At 43.2% G+C, this 16,029-nt stretch overlaps 3 protein-coding genes across 3 annotated transcripts; 2 read left to right on the top strand and 1 right to left on the bottom strand.

The window, feature by feature from the left end:
• Nucleotides 1–2,401: 2,401 nt before the first annotated feature.
• On the top strand, nt 2,402–6,644 carry H6S33_006839 (uncharacterized protein; the record flags this gene model as incomplete). The annotated part of the gene is made up of 3 exons (XM_044838194.1): nt 2,402–2,488; nt 2,554–4,233; nt 4,296–6,644. The coding sequence occupies 3 exons, from the start codon at nt 2,402–2,404 to the stop codon at nt 6,642–6,644; spliced, it is 4,116 nt and encodes a 1,371-aa protein (XP_044689657.1).
• Nucleotides 6,645–7,386: 742 nt separating this feature from the next.
• Nucleotides 7,387–9,560, bottom strand: H6S33_006838 (uncharacterized protein; the record flags this gene model as incomplete). Its single annotated transcript, XM_044838193.1, has 5 exons — nt 7,387–7,874; nt 7,948–8,226; nt 8,294–9,008; nt 9,065–9,238; nt 9,297–9,560. 5 exons carry the CDS (start codon nt 9,558–9,560, stop codon nt 7,387–7,389), a joined length of 1,920 nt encoding a protein of 639 aa, XP_044689656.1.
• Nucleotides 9,561–10,952: 1,392 nt separating this feature from the next.
• H6S33_006837 (uncharacterized protein) lies at nt 10,953–13,391 on the top strand (the record flags this gene model as incomplete). The annotated part of the gene is made up of 1 exon (XM_044838192.1): nt 10,953–13,391. One exon carries the CDS (start codon nt 10,953–10,955, stop codon nt 13,389–13,391), a length of 2,439 nt encoding a protein of 812 aa, XP_044689655.1.
• Nucleotides 13,392–16,029: the final 2,638 nt, after the last annotated feature.

The following is a 16,029-nucleotide window of genomic DNA, read 5'->3' as shown; positions in this document are numbered from 1 at the left end:
CTACTGATAGGGTACGATCTACCATGAATGACTCAATCATCCCATCACCGATAAGCTTACCGGAACATGATAATAATCTTCATTGGAAATCGATGTTTGTATGTATGGTTTATCTGGTGGCCCCCGCGTTTAAGCCAGTTTGAGACGAGTCCGAAATCGAAGCAATATAAGCCGGCCCCATCCCAAAGTCTGAGCCTTTCGAGCTTGTTTGAGACTGCCAAGATATACAAACAGGTGATCTTCAATGACTTTAAAATCAACTTTTTGATATAGCACCATCATTAGATACACGACTTTGGGTTTATGAGGGTTTGGGTCCTTCTGCAGTCTGTATTAACCAAAGAATACTGATGCCCCGGGCCGGCATCTAATTTATATATAGCCTGGTTCTAACTACTTATATTATCAATCATTGACATACTCAGCCTGATGATGATTGAAATAGTCTGGCCCATACACGGATTAGGCTCATAGTTACTATAGAGCGAAAAATATTTGTCGATTGTCCCCTTCATTGCTAAAATATAACAAAGATAATGGCTCTTGATCTAGTTACAGTATGCTATCTACATGTATTCACAAGATCGTGATTACTAAGATACATGAGCTACATGTATGTACGTACTACTTTTGAGTACATAATTCTGTATCATTAAAACTGGGGCTGCGCTGCGCTTAGCAACACCGGCCTGAAGCTCAAGTAGTATCTATATAATGGAGCTATGGCTCGTACGTACGTACTAGTCCTACTCTACAAGGGCTCGAAGTCGGGCTCTCCTTTCTCGCACTTGTAGTCTAGCCGTAATTCTGGAAAATAGAAACCTTCCGAAATTGGGAACGGATAACTGCTTGACGGTCGACATTCAAGCTTGAGCTGCTCAGCACGATGATGACTCAAGGATGACTAAGTGAAGTCTGAGCGAATATGCCTGCTTAACCCTGAAGTAAACTTCAGGGCAAATACGTCGTCTAAACAATAGTACTCTTCGTGATCATCGGCGTGGTCAGGAAGATTTCTGATTGGTTGAATAGTCTGTATGTATACAACAGCTAGATAGAATCACATATATAGATAAAGAACTGCTCCCGATCCAGGAAAGGAAGGGAGTTGACATCGAAAGGGCAAACATTGATATAATTGTAGGAATAGTCTGACACTAATATATTAATCTTGAACTATAGTACATACTATCTACTAGATCTTCAGGAGAGTAAAGTTAAAACTATTATTTTTTTGAACTATATATATAAGATTAGGAGCCCTTTGTTGAGAAGGAAGAACCGAGATATATCATGGACAGTATTATTTCTCTCTCTCAAGCTTTAGCGAATCTATAGGCGGACAACTAATTGGAACTGATATTCTAAATAGTATTATCCAATCGACCCAAAGTCAGACGAGGAGACATATTAAAACTATAATAAACTACATATACGGAATCCTATTTACTCACTACATGCATATTTGCGGCCGGAGGCTGCACTACACTTGTAATACATAAGGTATAATATTTGTACTCAATCGTCATCGAGATAAGTACATAATAAAATAAGGCACATGTAGTTTCGATAGCTTTCGAATTCTGCATGTAAATTCAGCGCAAGGATACACAAGTATCTAGATTGGATCGCTGTTCATGTACCATAAATAAAATCAACCCTTTATAATTTCTCGAACGATTAGTGCATGTTATACTACACCTGCTAAGTAAGTCTGTTGACAGTGAGAACTATTGCAATTCTTCCCTGTGATCCTGGCATTACGTCCATCAACATAGATGTCCCGTGCCCATACTGTTTTGTGTGTCAAGACAGCGCACATATAAGATAAAAGTCTAGGAACGAGACCACCATCAACATTAGCATTACTTACTACTACCGTAGTAGAAGCATCCAAAAATATAGTTTCTATCCCGATGCGGGGGTCGAACCCGCGACCTTGAGGTGAACTTCCAGAGGATACAATCCCGTAAAAGCCACACGCTCTACTACTAAGCTAACCGGGCCTTAACACTGATAGTAGCGTGTATTTCCAACGAATCAAATTCATAATCCATGCAAGTAACCACCTACCAAAGTCTTCGAACAGATCAACCTGATCCTCTACCTGTTATTTTCATGAGTACATCTGTTCTTTTCATTAGTACCCCAGGTAAGTGTTATGTAGATAAGTACGTGTGTATACCTCATATCTGTATACTCCCTCAACTACCTTCATACTCTGCATCTATCCTCTACAGCCACGTGACGGCCATAAGTGACGACCGTTATTCAACCAACACAACCATCAAACGTATGTATACATCTTGACTGAAACTCTTTTCAAGAGCAAGCAGATATATGAAACCCCCATTAACGTTTAATATATTTGCCGTTTGGAACATAGGAGCTCGGCCCAAATATGACCATCGAGACGGCATCTAGTCGGATCGAACGAAAAACTGAACGAACTTCAGAACAGGCAATCACGCTCAGCCCCGAGAGAGAAGTGAGTATTTAGCAAATCGCTCCAAGCAAGATCTTTATACCAACTCGAGAAATAACAATTCCAAGGCTAGCTTTTCCGGAGTCTCCGTGTCTCCACTCGAAAATCGCTCCGGATCAGAGCCAGCTGCTGTTGAAAATGTAAATGCAGCAGCACCTTCTGAATGTGGGTCCTTAAAAGAAACTTTGACTCCATCGGCTGGGTCAGAACACCTGAATATGGATGCAACAATCGGAATCACCAGGGTACCAGATAACTATTTTGATAGTTCTCCAAATACTTACACAGGTCCAACACTTCAACCGCTACTAAAGCTTACCTCTGCTACTGATAGCTCTTTGAACCGGGAGCACTACATTCGTGTCTGTATTGACACAAGACTGGAGGTGACAATTATTTCTTCGGATTACGGTGCAACAGTACCATGGCCGGATTATACTGTTACATGGGAACTCTTTGGCATTAATTTTATGCTTGAAGGGACTCAGATATGGCATCGAGCTGATCTTCCTACAAAAGGAGTCGATGGAATATTTGGCTTAGGATTTCTTCAAAGATTCAACTATATGTCCTTCGTATCCATATCAGAAGGATATATTATGCCATCAAGATTTTCGCTCTACCCCCTACTCCCCTATGATTCAAGTGATCAACGAACACTGAGAATCTATACGGATATTGCAGTGATCGGTCTAGGAGAGGAGCCATGGAGACCCATCCTTGGTATCGGCGTCTTCCTTGGGCCAGAAGTATCTTTAAACACATGGATTCCCTGTTTCGGTGACCACCTCCTATTCTTTTCAAAGTCAGAGAGGGATAGACGAAAGATGTGTGAATTAGTTACATTTGAGACCTTTTTGGAAGTTATTGAATCCTTGAGGGGGAAGTCTAACATAACTCCATTTGTTCGGGTTGAGCTCTATACAGACCAGGAGCCTCTCGTCACCTGGTGGAATTCCATATCAGATATTCAATTTAACCCAAAATGTGGGCCTTATCCTAAGAGCTATGATCGATTTATACGCTTAAGAAAGCGACTTGCCATCGATGTGGGTTCCAACGAAAATGACTGTCTCGAGATACTATCTTACAAAGATAGCAACGATTCAAATAGGGCTCAAATCCTACTTGGTTATGAACAAGCTAAAGCTCTTGCAGAACTTGCTATAAAGAGTTCAAAGTCTCGAAATGTGTCAAACCACGACTGTTACCTAAGATGTCTTCCCTGTGGTCACATTTGGATTCCCAAAGAAATCATGGACATGGCAATGGATAAAATATTACTGGCCTGTCAAACACCCCACACAGAGGGCGATAAAGCTGGGTCGGTAGAGGCCAACTCGTCCAATGGAGCTCCCACGGGGCGTGCTCCGGGAATATCCCACCTAAGTAGCTCAAGCGATAATCTTAATTCGAAGGAACCGAATAGCGCGAAATATATCGTGTCAAGTGCAAGGACTAGTCCAGATATATTTAAGAAGGAAGGTTCAAATAGCTTACCGCGCCCCTTGAGATTGACTGATGGAGTTGAGGATCGGCCGCTCCATAATGGGATACCTGAGTTCGTAGTAGATCATGGAACAGATATTGGTGAGCAACTTACGGGGATAATTTGTTCTAATGGGGCACATAAGCCAAAGGCCAAGAGAATTGAAATTGTCTCTCAGGTTAATTCTCATGACTACCCTGATGAATTCTCACGGGAGACGTATGAAATAACAGGTCTTGAAATACTCGGGGGGTATCAGGTACGTAAACCAGAAATAAATAACTCAAGGGAAGTGACCACAGATTTCTAATTGGAGAAAAGACCGTTAGAGAGAACCAGCATTGTGATCAGTTAGCTAGGACTCATGCAAATGAGATAGTCCTAAAGGCTCAGGCTGAGGCAGACAGGATTGTCTCACAAGCTAAGTTGATGTGGGCCGAGGGGATTGACTCCCATATCATGGCTTCAGCCATGGCGACCAAAACTCGCTTGGACGCTGAAGCGGATGCGCAAAATATCTGGTTAAAAACTCTTGGAGAAATTCAAAACATGAAATCAAAAGCACTTCGGGATATTCGTTATCACGAAGAAGATTTAAAAAAAAGGTTCGGGGTCGCACGGCCAGATCCTGACCTGGTGGCACCACAGCTGCAGCATACCGGGCATTATCCTCCCAAGCTGATTATCGATGAAGCAAACGAGAAGGCAAATGAAATTTTGGAAAGTGCCGAAAGAATGAAAAAAGATATACTAGAAAAGGCAGCTGAATCAGTAAGGCTTGCAGAAGAAGGAAAAGGTGGAGAGGTCTGTAAAGCCATCACCAACGGGTCGCAAAATATTAAGTTGGTCAAGACGTACTTCGCCGAACAAGCTGGAAAAGTGAAATTTGCCGAAGAAGTCCGGAAAAACGCCGAGGAAAGGATGGATGAGTTGGAAATAGAGACTGAGCAGCTCATAAAGAATAAGGCACAGATACAGATAGAGACTGAAGAAATATTGAAGAAAACAGAGGAGAGGATTTCGGAAGCAAAGAAGGAAAACGAAGCAATTCTAGAGCATAATAAAAGGTTGGAAGAAGATATATTGGCGAAAGCAATGGAAGTTAGGATGCGCTCCGAAGATATGACCAACGAAGCTATCAAGACGCAGGAACGTACAATAGCTCAAGCCGAGAAGATCCAGAAGGATGGCGAAATTAGTAAACTCCAGGGCCAAAGAATCGTTGAAGATGCGAAGGTGGAAGCCGAAAAGATAATAAAGGAGGCTTCCGTGATTATGCAGCAAGTAATGAAAGAGAGAGTTAACGAAGAGGAGCAAAGAGCAGCACAGAAATTAAAATATGATCAGGAGATGGAGGAATTGAAGAGGGAGCATCATATGTGCCTCATGGAGTCGCAAGAAATTATCAGGGTGCAAGGAATATTGATTGAAAAACAGACCAGGGATCTAGCAGCCAGGAAAACTGTTGCCGGATTAGTACAGGAGAAAGCTGAGCTTGTGCAGATCGACTTAGACAAGGGGAAAAAATACACGGAGTTTATAAAGGCGAAGAAAGAGGCCGACAAGGCGAGGAAAGAGGCCGAGAATGCGGAGAAAGAGGCCGAGAAGGCGAAGCAAGAGGCTGAAGCGGCCAAGAAAGAGATTGAAAAACTGAAGAAGATCGCCGAAACCTTGGAGCGAGATATCGGGGCTAAGAAGACAGAAACTGAGGAAGCAAAGAAAGAGGCTGGTGCGGTGAAGGAAAGCGTTGAAAATGCACGGAAGGAAGCTGATTTGATCAGGACAAAAGCAAAAACAGATGCGGCAAATATTACAGAGCAAGCCTTAAAAGTGAAGAAAGATGCTGAAGATTCAAAGTCACGTGTGGTGATAATCAGTGAAAAAATAAAGGCTGAAGCCAGAGAAGAGGCGTCAAAAATCAAGGCACATGCAGATAAGATCATGCGAGAAGCGGAGGCCAAAAAACGGGAGGCGACAGAAATGTCCAAAAAAATCGTTAGCGAGGCTGAAGCGAGACTTCAAGCAAGTGAAGACGCTGAAATTGCATTTGCAATAACCATGAAGGGCGAGCAAGAAGAGGCTTTGAGAGTTCAAAAAGAGACAACTTCGAGGAAAATAGCGGAAACAAACAAACTCTGCGAAGATATGAAGAAGAATAGTACAGAAAAGATCAAGAATGAATATAAAAAGATTGAGGAAGAGCAGGAGAAGATTGGAAAAGCGAAGAAGAATTTACTCGAAGAGACTGCCTCCCAAAAAAAGAAGGCAAAGGACGAAGCACGTAAACTACTGGATAAGGCCAATGAAGAGGCAAATCAGATTATTGAGAACGCCATGAAAGCGCAAGACGATTATCCAATTCGTGGCGATGTCCTTGGTAGTGCCCTTCCTCTTACTCCTGAGAGATTTTACCAGATGTTTTTAGAACCTAAGGATTCAGAGGACGACGGACCACTGTCTGCCGAAGATTTTACAGAAAGATTGGAAGCTGCTGAGGCAGAGATTACTCTTGGTCAAATTATAAATCACTGTCCCGATGCAGCGAAAGCCTTCTTTAGGGAATGTGAGCAAGAGGAGCGTTTCGTTCATAGAATTGAGCTCTATAAGGATGCCGTTGATGAGCGTCTGAAATTCAAGAAAGGGGAGAGAATAATTCCATTCACGAGATAGGAGCTGATTGATACCATTTGGTTCTGGTGAGAATAGGTCTTTTTTTGTAGCTTACGATTAGCTATACTGTTTTTCTTTCTTTGCTCTTGTTGTTTGAACCAGCTGATCCTATAGCTATAGCTATAAGAAATAGCAATAAATTTTAAATTTCCTTTAGCCGTCGTTAATTTCTTGTGCATATAGCCACAAGACAACTAACGAACTACCACTCAACTAATTAACCAGTTGTGAATTAATGCAGCCCCTTGGTCATAGGATATCACTCGTATGCATTACAATGAGTACTATAACCTGTTTATTATTATTATTATTTTATTGGTTGATTCATGGGCACAGTCGGGAATAGTTATGCGCTTATAAGGTTAATATAGTATACAAAACATTTATCAGCCTAAAATGTACCTATCTCACGCTGGTGGCGTACATATTAAGTGCATACATGTAGTTGTGCATTTTGACGGCTCATTCTAGCACCACTAAATTTTTGAGGTTAGGTAGGTAATAGTACGTTGCAATCCTTTGGTTGACCATACATTTATGGACAGGTACGTACCACGAAGGTTAAATCCCGACACGTCATGTGTAAACTACAATACGGTGAGAAATTCATGAAATGTGATGCATGTGTCAAAATATTGTTTCTTTGATCTCCCCCCCTCCCCCCCCCCCTTTTCCCAGAAAAAAAAAACCCCAACCAAACTCATCATCAAAGGGTAACTTAATATCCAATCCGTATGAAGTTCTAAGACTCCCAATCACAGTTACTGAACGTTTCATCGCTTGGGTTTCCGCCCCAGATATCAATATCACTTTCTTCGGCGGTCTCGCCACGTATCAGCGAAGATCGGCGCCGTTCATCCTTCCGGATGTTTGAGTTACTCCCTAATCCCTGTTGCTGCTGTTTCTTAAGTCTCGCAGCATGCCTCAAAAGATGGATATCTTTTTTATCTAGAGCAATCGAAATACCACAGCTCACACAATCCCATTTCGGTGTTATTTCTTTTGGGGGCGCTTTTTTCTCCAGTGTTGTATTCCTCCATCCTCCAATGCGGTCTACCGGAGGCTTTTCTACTACGCTGAGTCTCCGTATTCCTACACTTTCCTCAAGTGCTCTCGCCACGACTGATAAATGATCTATCGGTGTTTGATTTACCAGAGATTCCAAATTTGTTGATTCTGGATCTCTCCATCTTCCGGCGGCATGACGCTGATCTGCCTGGGTTGTTTTTGCTAGAGTGAGGGTAATGTTATCATTTGAATTTCTGAACATAAAATTACTCTATTCACGGGGCAATCTTCTTACGTGGTCTTGCAATGCTAACTCTAATATTTCTACCGCAGACGTTGACTCCATTAAGCTCTGTGGCTGCAATCAGGCCCTCCTTGGTGTTGAACTCGACGTAACCAAAGCCTTTGAGGCGATCATTTAGTTTATCCCGAACAAGCCTCACCGTTTTAAAGTCGCACCCCCAGAACAAATCCGAGATCTCTTGGGCTTCGATATCAAAGCTAAGATTACCGATGTGGGCAGTATAAGGTGGGTTGTCGGGTATAGGAGTGATTTCACGTTCGGAACTGTTATCTGGAGTTAAATATTAGAAAGATGGTTTCCAGTTATGACTATTATGGCTTGAAATTGGCTGGCATACTGTTGGGGAAGCTTCCAAAGTCGGCGGTTGGTGGGGCCGAGTTTGTAATATCTCCTTGTTCAGGCTCGGTGATCCCATCGATAGCGTTCTCCCCATTCTCCCGGAGCCAAACTCTCCGTGAAGAACGATTACCGGGTCTAGATCTAGACTTATTGGGCTCTGAGCTCTTCAGTGAGCTTTCTGGCCCTTTTCGAACAAAATCTCTCCCAGAGCGAGTGGCACTGGTTCCTGTCTCAGGTCTCCGCCCGGCTCTAGAAAGCTCAAATCTCTGCAATGAAGTCATCATATTTAGAGGTTGGCCAGCTACCGAACTTGTACGGGGTTTTTTGATTGTACTAGACAAGGCAGTAAGACCAAGTGCAGTGCGAGCGGCCTCCGTCAAGGGTGCTCCATCCCCGAAAAGTCCGTATACCTTTTTGTCCCAATTCAAAGGTTTCTCCGTAAAAATATTCTCAAACTGCATCAAAAAATCTTTATTGTATTTAAAATTCCCAGCAGAGTGTTGAGACAGGCCTGGTGACAAAATATCGGCGGGGTAGTTTAGGCTCTTAAAATCTTGAATCTGTCGAGCTTCTTTCAATGATACTAAAGCTGCAGCCGGGGGTGTAAAAGGGATATCCCGATCTGTCAGAGGGGCAATATGTAAACCGGGCTTTTTCCGGAGCTGAAGTGAGGATGTTTTTGCCAACGGGATATCTGTAGTGGTCGAGTTACTCTTACCAGATATATTAGCACTCGAGAGGTGGTGAACTTAAATAAAGAACACTCTACATTTTCGTCACCTTCCCGCTCCTCGCCATGTAATTCTGTTTGTGGGTATACAGCTCGTGTATCACGGGCGGAGTCTTCCTTTCCGCTGGGCGTCTTAAAATTGGTTGTAATTGTTTTGGTTGCAAAGCCACCATATAACTCCATTTGTTCTTTCATCCTCAGATACGAAAGTTTCTATGGGATTAAGTCTTAGCCTCCGGGAAATTCGAGCAGAATAGCATTAATGACTCACGACAGGGCCCGTTATTACTTCTCCCGCTGGAGCTCCGGTTTTTGGAGATCCAAATTCCATTAGATTTCCATGGACGCTGGAGGAGTTTTCATCGCTCGGCTGTTCAATTTTTCCGGCCTTTGCCTTATGTTTCTTGCCTGCCAAATGGCTCTGTTGGGACCTTTCTTCCATGGGATGGTTGCATATCTCACAGGTCCATAACCCCTGCTTTTTATCCTGAACTGCGGTAGGGGCATTTGAGATGCTCTGAATAGTCGGTTCCATCTTCTACCTGTTGTTTGTGGGTTTCGGGTAGCAAAAACGAAAGCTGAGCTCTGTCTCCGCCTCTTTTTGTAGTATTGACAGCACTGCAGCCTTGCTAGGTTAGTCAGCAATATACTGCGCATTAAGGCGTCCAACATATGTCACGAGGCTGTGTTCATCATGATTGTGGAGTTGCTTTTTCCCGAGAAAGACCTGCTGGAGCGCAGATCGCTTGGAAGGTGTATTGAGCACATGTATACATGTACCCAACAGGGGAGATGATTTGTTGTCAATAAGTTTATATATCACACTGTACTGGTCGAGTCATACAATTAATGAATTAAACAAAAAAAAAAAACAATGGTCGAGTCTTTTTACCAGTTTTGAGGACGAGTGATGTTTGATATTATTTTAAATTGAAGATTTCCTTGGCATGAATTTGATATACTGCTAACATCATACCCTATATATGTACACCCGCAGGAAAAAGGTGAGGAAACAACGAGTGCAACCAATCAGAACCCTAATGAAAAAGTGAAAATGGAAACGAATAGAAGTAATATGACTACACAATGAGATACAGAATAGATACTATGGCCTCTGAACTATATTTACCACTTTTTATGACTTCCCTTGCAGCTTGTTCTTTACTACTGCTGCAATTCTCTTTGGTATGCTGTCAATGATTTTATATACATTTTCCCAATCTAGCCTTTCCCACTCTTCCCTAGCTGGGGCTTCAATAACTTTTATGTTTTCATTAAGAGTAGCCTCTCTTCACTTTCCGGACTTGTCAAAAGGCATGGCTAGGGAATACTCGTGAGGCTGTATTGCGGGTGTGGGGATGTCAAGTTAGACGCACTCGTTGTCACGCTACTCATTGTTTCCTCACTTTTTTCCTGCGGGTGTACATGTATTGTTGGGGATGCCCGCTATTTGTCTTCTTGAATTACGGGTGGGGGTATATTTATTGTTTGTTTAATTACTGGGGTAATTATCAAACCACTCAGGAACCCAGTATATACCCGCCAGAAGGTTGACGTCACCCCCTACATTGAGTCCAATGTGCACTAAATTTTATACTTCGAGCCAGTTGTTCGAAAGTTGAGACATACGTCTGATTTAAGCGGCAGAATTAGCTAAGAAGTGTCCTAAGTACATTTGTACTTAAACACATCTCTCCTTAATGTCATCATACGCTTGTTTTTAATCATCATCGATCCTCATCATCAACAACAATAACATCCCCTCCATTCCCCTCTCACTATCGCTGATCCGTGATCACTCATAAGTCGATCTTCTGTCTGAAGATCCCTAAAGCTTTGCTACGTTCCTGGTACCAGTCTAGGTATGTTTATCATTATTTTAATTTGTCTACTTCTATATATATGTACTGACTCCTGCTAGTTTAGAATGAAACCTACTACTCGCCAAGTAGCTCTTTTCAAGAGTGCTCCTCGAGAATACGTGAATTTGTCTATCAAGCCTCCAGTTGTTGCTGCGTACTACATAGATGAAGGATTCCACACAACTTGGGTTGTACGCAGCAAGACCAAGTTTCAAGATTTTAATGGGAAAAGAGGGTTGAAGTTCACCATCTCTGATTACCAATTCAAGCTCCCTGAAGTTGAATCTGTATCTTCTAGTGAGCTAGTTGATTTCTTTGGAGAGACAGGTGGCGCGGTGGACCTCATTCTTGGTCAGGATTTCATCAACGTTTACTCGTTCCTCTTTTATAAGAGAAACAACAATGGACTGCAGTTGAGCAAGTCTTGCATCAACCGCACTATCTGGCCCGATAAGCCGAATACTCGTCTCGAAATATACACAGCGTCACATTTGAGTAGCACCAAAGGAGGTGTTGCAGTCTATACCAACATATGCACACCTTTCAACATTTGGCGCCCGTACAAACCTAGTTACTGGGATCCACGAGAGGATATTGGTCTCTTCGCTATGATCATGGCACTCAGGATTGTAAACCAGATGCCTCCTTCTGAGACAGCTCCAACAATCCAGCTTATCACAAGCGATAAATATACCTGGGAGAGATTCTCCCCCTTCGTGAAAATCAAGAGCAAAGAATTGAAGGTTAGTCAGGATTTTCAAAACCTGAAGCTGCTTCCCATGAAACAGAATGTGGTGTTATTCCTTAAATACCGCAAGAGTTACGCCGATAGAAATTGCCTTGACGAATTGACATGTGTCAATGTCGAATTTAATGGGATACCCGAATATATGGAGTACGCCAGGGAACTTGCAAAGCTGGGTAGCAAGATGTCTCAATTACATTTTAAGGGCGAGCTCCCGTCTAATCCAAACGACGAGCAGTATTACCATTTCGACAACCATAAAGATGTTTTTGTTGTCTCCAAAAAGGAGGTTAATAAGACGATCAAGAGGATCCTAGAGTCCTATCAGGATTATACTTCTCCTAGCGAGAGACCGACAGCTATCACAAAGGATTTGGATGATAAGTTAGTCTCCACTGAGAAATCTCCCATCAGAAGTTCTCATGAGAGAGAAACCCCGATGGACGTCAAGACACCGGTTATAAGTAACTCCCCAGGGAAGACCACGACACAGGACAAGATTCCTCTTACCAATGGAACGCACAAAGACGAAGCTCCAGTAAGGACCTCGGTTGCAGCCCAGTCGACCAGTTTAGATCTAAACATTCCCGATACGAAGGAAATCACGGACAATCCAATATTCTCCCAAATTACTTCAATGTTCAACCAAGTGATGGCAGGAGAGGTAACACTCACCGAGAGGGCTTCTATCGGAGATGAAATCCGAACTAAACTCCAGGAAGTTGTATTAATGGAAACCGAAAACGCACTGCAAACTATCGACCACCAACGCAGGAGGTGTGACTCAATCATGGCAGGGGCTTATCAAAAGTACGATAGAACCATTGAGGTTTTACAGAAGGTGGGAAACCTTCAAGGATACCTCGAGGGGTTTTTTGATGGTATGGGGAGCCATGGAAGCACCCAAAATAATAAAGAAAACCTCGCCCGAAAGATCGTCAACCTCTTTGTCAGCGATGGAAATACAGAACAAACGTTAGGCAAATCCACCACTGTGAGAGACGCGGACAACCTTCCTATGCCAATCCTAGCCTCGAGAAATGTCGAAGCCGTTGATGCCCATGGTTCATATACATATGATCAAAGTACCTCTGCCATTGACGTGATGTATAGCAACACTGCATATCACAATTCGAAGGCAAACTGTATGATGGAAAACACGGATAAAAGTCTTCAATTTGCTAACGGATTTAAACCGACATCGGAGATGGTCATAGAGAACCATGCTGCGAATCTTAGCTATGAAACTATATCTAGTGACAGCGACGATCGTGAAGACACAGAAACCAAGGATCTATTCGCAACTGGACACGAAAATAATACGAGGCCAGTAACCCATTACAACTTAAGAAGTAATACAGCGCAGCGTGAATGGTTAGGCAAGCAAATCGATCCACATCCGGCTCCTCATATGCAAACTGGGTACAATGATACTAAGTTCAACAAACCGTGCCATATCGAGTATGCACCAGATAATCTTACGGGTGATGTCACAGCCAAGCAGCGTGCAGAAATGACCAATGTGGCAGGAGGGCTTGGAGCGGAAGGGAGTTTGGAAAAACCGATTATCTCACTTGTGCAAGCACTGGCGGCCAGCCCCGATCTAAGGGAAAGACTTGGGTTTCTCTTGAATTCCATTGGGGTAGATGTAGATATCCATAAAACCGCGAAAGGCTTAAAGTGTGCATACCGTGGATATGCCCTTTCGGAAAGTTCATGTTTGGGTCTAGAGTCCTGCTCAGAGTCAGAGGATTTTTAGCCTTGCGTCGATGAAAGACAATTCGTATTATCAAGATAGTCTTGATAATTTTTCATAAGCTTATATTTCAGATTCAAAGGTTTCTTTGTTTGGCTGCTTTTTTTCTTACTTAAAAGTAGATCGCTGGGAAAGAAATACCAAATGCTTTTTTATACATTAGCCATGAGAGATGCCAGTTACATCATGAAAATGGTTTGAGTGCGCCATTGAAGCACATGTTATTGTTTTCGCCACCGCGTGGTTGATTCGGCATTTTCTTGATCATGGTATTACGACAACGGCAGTTAGCATAGACAATTAAGCTTGAATAAAATGCTGTAACGTCTGAACCAGGGCAGAACATGAATCACCGCTTGAAAATACAGATATACAGCACCCTATTTAAAACTAGTACAGAGATTAAAGCGCAAACTATAGCTACATGTATAGGAGGTCTCAACCAAGAGGTTTTTTAACATACCAAAGACCATAGCTAAACTAATCCAACAGTCTTGTGTACCTTTCAAGTTAATTGGTTTAGTTCAATTCAGAATACTACACTAGTTAATGAATTGTGAGATCAGTGGCCAGAAGAGACCCGACTTGTACACACAGAGAAGAACTCGTTAGTGCTTTGTCAGGTCATTCCAGAAGATTTGATGTTGTATATGGAACGGTTAGGGATACTAAAAAGCTTTAGAATATCGGCTTGTGTTAGAAAATACCTTGCCGGAGGTGAGATATCTGGCTGGACCCTTCTACGTACATACGTGCGCCAAAAGGATTTCGAAGGGCAAGTATGTACATACTTGCTGTGCACGTGGAAATGGTCTGCATTAATTAAAAAATATTGTCAGAAGCATCCAGCTGGCCTGGCGATGATGTGACCTAGTCTATTAGTTCGGCGGTACTCATGCCTAGAGGGTGTGGATCAATTGATCAAGTATTCAATGTTCTCTTAAATTTGGAATTAAATTCCCCTCAGTCAATGACATTCAAATCCACGCAATATATAGCGGTGGTTTGCGCAGTGCCGGCCGCGGGGAATTCACAGGCTAGCAAATTTGATCTGAATTTTCAATGCCTGTATGCCACTCTTTGCAGGGTGGTTCAACAAACCTCATAGTAATTGTCATTGTATATTACCCGCGCAGGACCTATGAAACAAATTTGTGGTTGGGTGTTGGTTTTGGTTGGAAAAAGTGACCCTTATTGACTCACGAGTGATATCACATGATTAAAATGTGCAAGTACCGAGTCCAGAACAGAAAGTTCATAGGAACTCCCACTCTCGCATAATTTGAATTTTTGACTTAATGCTATCTGCCCTCATTCCCTCCTCGGGGCCTTGCGCGCATCTGATGACCATTTGATCAAATCCAAAATGTGGCGTAACTCGAAGTCACAGACATTTCTCACCAGGTCGATTATTCCGATGCAGTCTCACAGGCAAGTATCATAATTAACCACCTCCTTTACGGCGATTTTGACTTTTCCGGTCCCCAATCCGTGTTCCCGGAATGGAACCACCCCAGAGGGCATGGTGCCTTAGAGTACGCCATTCAGACATAATACGGTAGAGGGCCGTGGGGGCAATCGCTGTGTAAAGGACACGAGGTGTCCAGTAGCATCCAGCCGATACTCTAATCCCTCTCCCCCATTGAGAGTCCTTCCGGGCTACAGATCAACTCAATTCCTTGCGTGCCCGTCAGCCGTCCTGGCACATCTTACCCCGGGGCTCCGAGGCGTAGGGAGTGATGAGGAGGCAGGACGAGGGGGGGGTTGGGTTGGATGGGGTGCATGTCTCACAGAACACCGCCAAAGGGGGAATGCTCCCAGGATTCCAAGCGTTGAGGCATGTACCCATAACCCAACTGCACCTTAGCGATGACATCTGCGATGCGAGAAGCATTTCACCCGTCAAACCCTGGTCCCGGGACCCAGGGCCATGGTACAAATGCAGGATCGGGAACCTGTCCCGCGACTCTGTTTCTCGGGTTTTTGTTTTGTTTTTATAGTAACTCTGTGTGTCCACTTCCACCCCCACACACTAGAGCACCAAGGGATTGTACAGAGTATGTCCGGGCCGAGGCCGGAGAAAACCGGGCAACGCCCGGGCGGGAACTGTGTTGACCGAGGATCATCTTGGATCACTCGGCTAATTATAAGACGACGCCGAGCGACCATCCATAATCTGATTTCCGGATCACAAATAGTCCTCCGCAAATACAAAAGGCTGAGACTCTCGATTCAAACGATTCATCGTGTTCCGGTATTTATGAGTACGTGTCGTTAACCTAGAAATTCTTTTTCTGCTTTCCTTTCTTTTTGCATCGCGATCGGTTGAAGGGCGCATGCACGTTGAGTGGAAAATTTTCTCAATAATGCATAGCCAACAAACGTAGGGGAAACAACGTAACTCAATTGCAGCGAGTATTGGGGTGGATAAAATTTGTTGCCTTTGACTTTTTCTAGCATAGTGCAAAATCTCAGGAATAATAACAAACGTAACCGGGCTGGGGTATTCGCCTAGCTTTGATTCGTCAAATGCGCGTTGAGCCTTGATTTCAATCGTCTTGACCAGTGAAAGTACAACTTCCATTTCATGAAAGCTTGGGTACCAGTTAAGTTCGTGTTCATACGCCTGCCGGGTAAAACT

Source organism: Morchella sextelata (genome assembly GCF_020137385.1).
Source record: "Morchella sextelata strain SCLS chromosome Unknown scls_21, whole genome shotgun sequence".
NCBI classification, from domain to species: domain Eukaryota; kingdom Fungi; phylum Ascomycota; class Pezizomycetes; order Pezizales; family Morchellaceae; genus Morchella; species Morchella sextelata.
This window is presented reverse-complemented; position numbering and strand designations above follow the sequence as displayed.